The following is a 5,529-nucleotide window of genomic DNA, read 5'->3' as shown; positions in this document are numbered from 1 at the left end:
TAGAAATGCACTTTGAACTCACGGTTTCTTCAATATGTGCATTTGACTAAATATCGGTAATAATGAGTCTCCGTGTTTCAAAAGTCCAGGGGTGGATCCCTATATTCCTCGTCTCCTGGAGGTTTATGGGAATATTCAACATATCTCGTTGAAACTCGGTACTCGAGGGTTTTCAAGGTCGCTGAAAATGAATATCACTGTGAAAATAAACGACCATGTTCCTGAAGCCGAGGGCGACCCTTATTCATTTTGTCTTAAATTGTTTCGTAAATATTTCATTTATATCGTTTGGTTGTTTGTATACTAGGTCTAAATTGATCCCGATGTTTTATTTCATAGAATTAGCGTGATTAAAAAATCCAATGAAGAAATAAGAGAATATCTTGGGTGGGAATGGTCACCCTTCCCTCAAACTAACTCAATTGCAACTTACATAAACAACAATACATAAACAACAATTGGACACATTACATAAACAACAATTTCATCATCACTTATATTAGGCAATATGGCCAAAATTCGGCCGCGAGGTGACAGCAGCGTCGAAGGTCAAAATATGCGCACTGGCGTCCGCGCACCACCGACAAACACGCTTTCGATCTCGTCGCCATTGCCGATCGAAATTTGCACGGTATTTAAAATAATGGATCATATTTACGGAAATCTTAGTGTAATTGCTTTGAAACAATTATTGAGAGAGAGAGGACTCAGGACGACTGGGAGAAAATCAGAATTAATTGAAAGGTAAGTTATTTAATATGTTTAATATGCAATAACAATTAGGTTAGGGGGTTTTGTTATTGTTTTTGTTGTTATCATTCAATGCAACATTTTCTATTATCTTCTGTACAAACTTTGTTTTCTTAGATTAATTCAATATGAGAACTTTCACCAACAAACAAGAGAAAGGATCCGATTTCGATCATAAATATGGAAGCCTTAAATTAAAACAATTACAACATTTATTGAGAGAAAGAGGGGCCCGGGTGACTGGACGAAAATTCGAGTTGGTTGAAAGGTAAACTTTATTTAGTATACAATAACAATTGGGTTGTTTTAATCATTAAATGAACTCTTCTTAGATTAATTTATTATGAAAAAAACAACAACTTCGACTATGAAAGGGCCGAAAAAGATGAAGTCATTGAAACTCCTCCACCTCAAGAATATAGGGACATAAATTCTTCAACGTTACTGCCAGGATTTTCTAAACTTCATCTAGACATATTTTTAAAGAATTATAATGTACAAATGGAAAAAGCACAAAATTTGTACAATGAAGGGTTTCTGCAGTACATAAGGTGTTGTAAAAAAGGTAATACTATAGATTTCATATTAAACTTACAATTTTATACACACATATATGATTTGTATAATTATCACNATTAATAAAAAAATTGCATGGCTTAAACTTGTATTGTTCTTAAATATGTTTAATGTTTTTTCAAAATTGTTTGTTAAAAATGTTTAATAAAAATCATTTTTACATGGAAATTGTATTTTTCTTATTATTTGTTAAACTCAACATTAATTATTTATTATGTGTAAGCTTACATAATATTATCTTTAAAATTAGCCAGCATGATACATACTCTGATTATTTCTGATGATAAAGGGAGAAGATCACGAGTGAGTTTCTTTGAAAGAATGGTATATGTTTTCATTAGTCCAATAATCCTCTCCACATGAACTCTATGCTTGGACAATTTTCTGTCTTTCACAATTACATTGTGCGACAAATTTCCACTGACCATTGGAGTAGGTGTGCACACAGTGACGTCGCATGGGGCAAACAAATCTTGTACCATGATTCCCTTATCCGCAAGTATCACATCACCTGCTTTACATTTCTGCCTCAAATCACTGCGTTCAATTATCTGACGATCACTAGTAGAACCACCATAAGGCTCAGAAATATAAGATATTAAGCCACCTGGGCTAGTCCCTACCATAACTTTCAACGTATTACTATTTTTATATGTACTAAAAGTAGCTTGTTTTAATTTAGGATTGTTGGGAGCATCTATCTTCAATTCTGTGGCATCTAGTGTCACTCTGGTTTTAGGATAATTATTTTTGAAAACATGAGGCATATAAAAATTCACTAATTCTCTACTTGGCCATATGTCTATAAGGGACCACAATTTAGCCATAGAAATTATCCACACATGAAATATTTCACTGACACAAGTTTCACTGATATTGAAGTGTTCAGCTAACTCTAAATTACAGGCATCTCTTCTCAATTTCCACAAAACTAAAAATAACTGATTGTTCACTGTAATATTTTTTGATTTTTCTAATTTCTCAAAGTGATTTCTAAGTGGTTTTAATGTTTGCAAAACAACCATATACTTTTCATATGTCAATCCTGTAAAGTGTTGCAATTGTCTAGGTTTGTCTTTGTAATCTTCAATGTTGTATTTTGCACATCCAATAGTTTGAACAGCGACTACTTTATTTTCTTTGTGAAAATTATTTTTGGTCACTTGTTCACTTATTAAATTATTTTTATGCACTGGTTCAGGTGAGACGTATAGTTCTTCATACACATCAAAGCCTTGTTGTTGAGCTGATGCAATACTGCACTCAAATTCATTTATATTGTGTGAGTGTACAGGTGAATCTGTGCAATCCATATTGAACTCGTTTGTACCAGATGATTCATTGACCTGCAGAAAGAAAAAATGTTTAATATGTGTAATACAGTACATAAAAACTTCAATAAACCATACCTTATCATTTATGTCACTGTTATTAATTGAGTGAGGATTGCTGATACTTTGTACTTCTGTCACCTGCAAAACAATAAACAAATTCAATATTTATACTGAATAAATATATGCAATTTTTATGCTAAAAAGTGATAAAAAATAACATACTGTCGATGAGGGTGCTTCTTCTTTTTTTCTTTCTATTTCAGAAAAGATGGTTGGAATGCAATTAGTTTTTAATTTGACACGACTCATTTCATATCCTCCTATAAAATAAAATAGGCAGTTAATTATCTTTCCAATGAAATAAGAAAAACTTCAAGAATATGAACAAATTAGTAAAAAGTTATCAATATTACTTACCTATGACACTTTCTGTGTAAATATCAGTTGGTTGAAAATGTTTGGTGCACAAACCATGACACGACTTTGGATTATAGTTCGGTCTTTCAATTGCTTCCAACCATCGTTTTCTTAATTCAGGGTCTTTTGGGAATTTAAATTTTTTTTTCCCCTTACAATTTTTGACACTACAATTCATTATTTTTATTTACTTTTGATTTATTTTTAGTATTCAGAACAAACTGTCAAAGGGTCGCGAAGAAAAATATCTACTGCTATCGAGATTATCCGGTCACAAAAATCATGCATCTGCGCATGACTTGACCTACGACGCTGCTGTCATCTTGCGGCCGAATTTTGGCCATATTGCCTAATAGTCATCCTTACTTTGTCACTTGCAGATTTACAAATGAATTTACTCGCCATCTAGTGACGGAAACTTAAAGTGATATGATATCCAAAGTATTATGAAACTAGTCTACATTTTTTGAAAGCATTAAATTGTCATTTTCAAGACATTTAAAATGCGCTTGATATTTGTAAAATATTTTAACAGGAAAGGCTTGAAAACAAGTCAATTAATGGTATTGTTCTTTCAAACATTTTTAATGATCATTTTATGGTCATTAAGATATTATTAACGTTGATCATTTCTACGATGGTAATTTTTGTTTAATTGGTAATTGGGACAACTTTTGTATTAGCTTCTGAATGTTTTTTTATTCAAAATTATCATTGCAACCATATTTCACTGAAATATTATACAACTTTGAAGCTCTTTACTTTTTTGCTCAAGTATACAGCAAAAATGATTGCAGGCCAGTGAATATATTTCGTGAAATAAAAGTTATCTTGAAAGTTTTGCATTACTATCAGAGCACGCGTATTTTTATCCAAAAAATGGTGTCCACAAGTATGGTTCGAGAAAATTCGTACTTTCTCCAATAAAATCGTCTCTCCAAATCGATTCTAGAAATTTGATATTAAACGCTACATCAGAAATCTCGAACAATTGTAATCGATATCACACTACTTCTTCAATATTTTTAAAATGACATTTAAACTGATTTTCAGTTTCCGAGATAAATTCAAGTTGTCTTTAAAGGACAAAACAAGATCTTTGCGTGAAATTCAATAGGTCAGTATGATTTTTTATCAATTTCGAAAACTATTGTAAAAGGAGACCAATTGTTATAGTATTACCTGCAATGTATTTGAATTTTTAAAATAATTCAAGATTTAATTGCAAAATTTGTGTGAAAAAGAAAATAACTCTTGCAGTTGAACGATTGAAGTGGTCGAAAACTTCTTCGGTGACATAAGGGGATACTGAAGTTATTATGGCACTGTGGGGTGCATTTTTGTTATTTCAAAACTATTGTCTCTTTTTCTGCTTATCCAAATGATAGAAGGCATCAACATTCCACCGATCAATATTTTGCTGCCTCTGTACTGCGCTGCATTATTACGACAGGTAGTGTATAGCTGCAACTATTCATATCGGTGAATTATATGATAAGGATCGCGCGACAGAAAGAATGAACAGGTTGAATGAGATTTTAAATTTGCTCCCGCGCGAGTGCGATATTATTATTCGAATATCTTAATAGCTCCGGCTCTATAGCAAACTTGATTATTATTATTTCGTGCCCGAACACGATTCCCTTTTATAATATCCTGTGTATGGGCATGCGAGTCGGTGCGAATACGTATCTCTTATATGTATTCCATGCCTTCTAAAGGCAGAATCGAAATAGCTACTATTTAAGTATCGCAATTTTATACGCCTTGTGGGGTCTGCGTCTAAGTGTACGAGCGAATATCAAAATGCAGCCGGGTAATTTTCATCGCGGGTGCGACATCCAATACACTATAAAAATGTCTCCGATCGTTAGTTTGCATTTCTCGGGCTAAAATATTGTAAATTTCTCACCTTTTCCTCGCGCATTCTTGAGTGTAACTATTGGAAAGGGAAAAAACGTTTTATTTTCATACATATAACCGGTTGTTCATTGAAAAGCAGAAACTCATCGACGTGAAGAGGTAACTAAATTTCGATTCGATTTAAGAATATATCGTTTGATATGTAAATAAATATATACGTTCGGTGCATTAAAGTGTCAACCTGTTGCCTGAGGAACTGCAACCTGAGTTTCTGCGGGATAATCAATATGTTTGAATAGATTTAAAAAATAATAAAAAAATTTAATAGGCAAATGGATTTTAAACATAAGTTATAAATTTGAAACCTTCAACTAAGTGATGTATATTACGAAAAAATTTTTTTTCCCAATTGTGGATTTACAATACTCCATCTGTTGCTAGAATTAAAAATCTTAAAATCGTATATGCCCTCTTTGATTACACATGTATCGCCGAGTGTGGCTAATCAACGATGAAAGGGAAAATTATCGCAAGGAGATATCACGATCACGACGTCTCCTCAATTCTCACTAATATACAAGTAGTATGC

General features: G+C 32.6%; 1 protein-coding gene across 1 annotated transcript; it reads right to left on the bottom strand.

Annotated features, from left to right (window-relative positions):
• Nucleotides 1-1,550: 1,550 nt before the first annotated feature.
• Nucleotides 1,551-3,421, bottom strand: LOC111694225. Its single transcript, XM_023461538.1, has 5 exons — nt 3,382-3,421; nt 3,078-3,200; nt 2,883-2,980; nt 2,736-2,798; nt 1,551-2,672 (listed from the first exon to the last, which is right to left on the bottom strand). Exons 1-5 carry the CDS (start codon nt 3,419-3,421, stop codon nt 1,551-1,553), a joined length of 1,446 nt encoding a protein of 481 aa, XP_023317306.1.
• Nucleotides 3,422-5,529: the final 2,108 nt, after the last annotated feature.

The sequence above is a fragment of the Trichogramma pretiosum genome, unplaced genomic scaffold (assembly GCF_000599845.2).
Source record: "Trichogramma pretiosum strain Unisexual culture from Peru unplaced genomic scaffold, Tpre_2.0 scaffold2, whole genome shotgun sequence".
Classification (NCBI taxonomy): Eukaryota; Metazoa; Arthropoda; class Insecta; order Hymenoptera; family Trichogrammatidae; genus Trichogramma; species Trichogramma pretiosum.
Note: the sequence above shows the minus strand (reverse complement) of the source record. Positions and strands in the feature narration are given on the sequence as shown.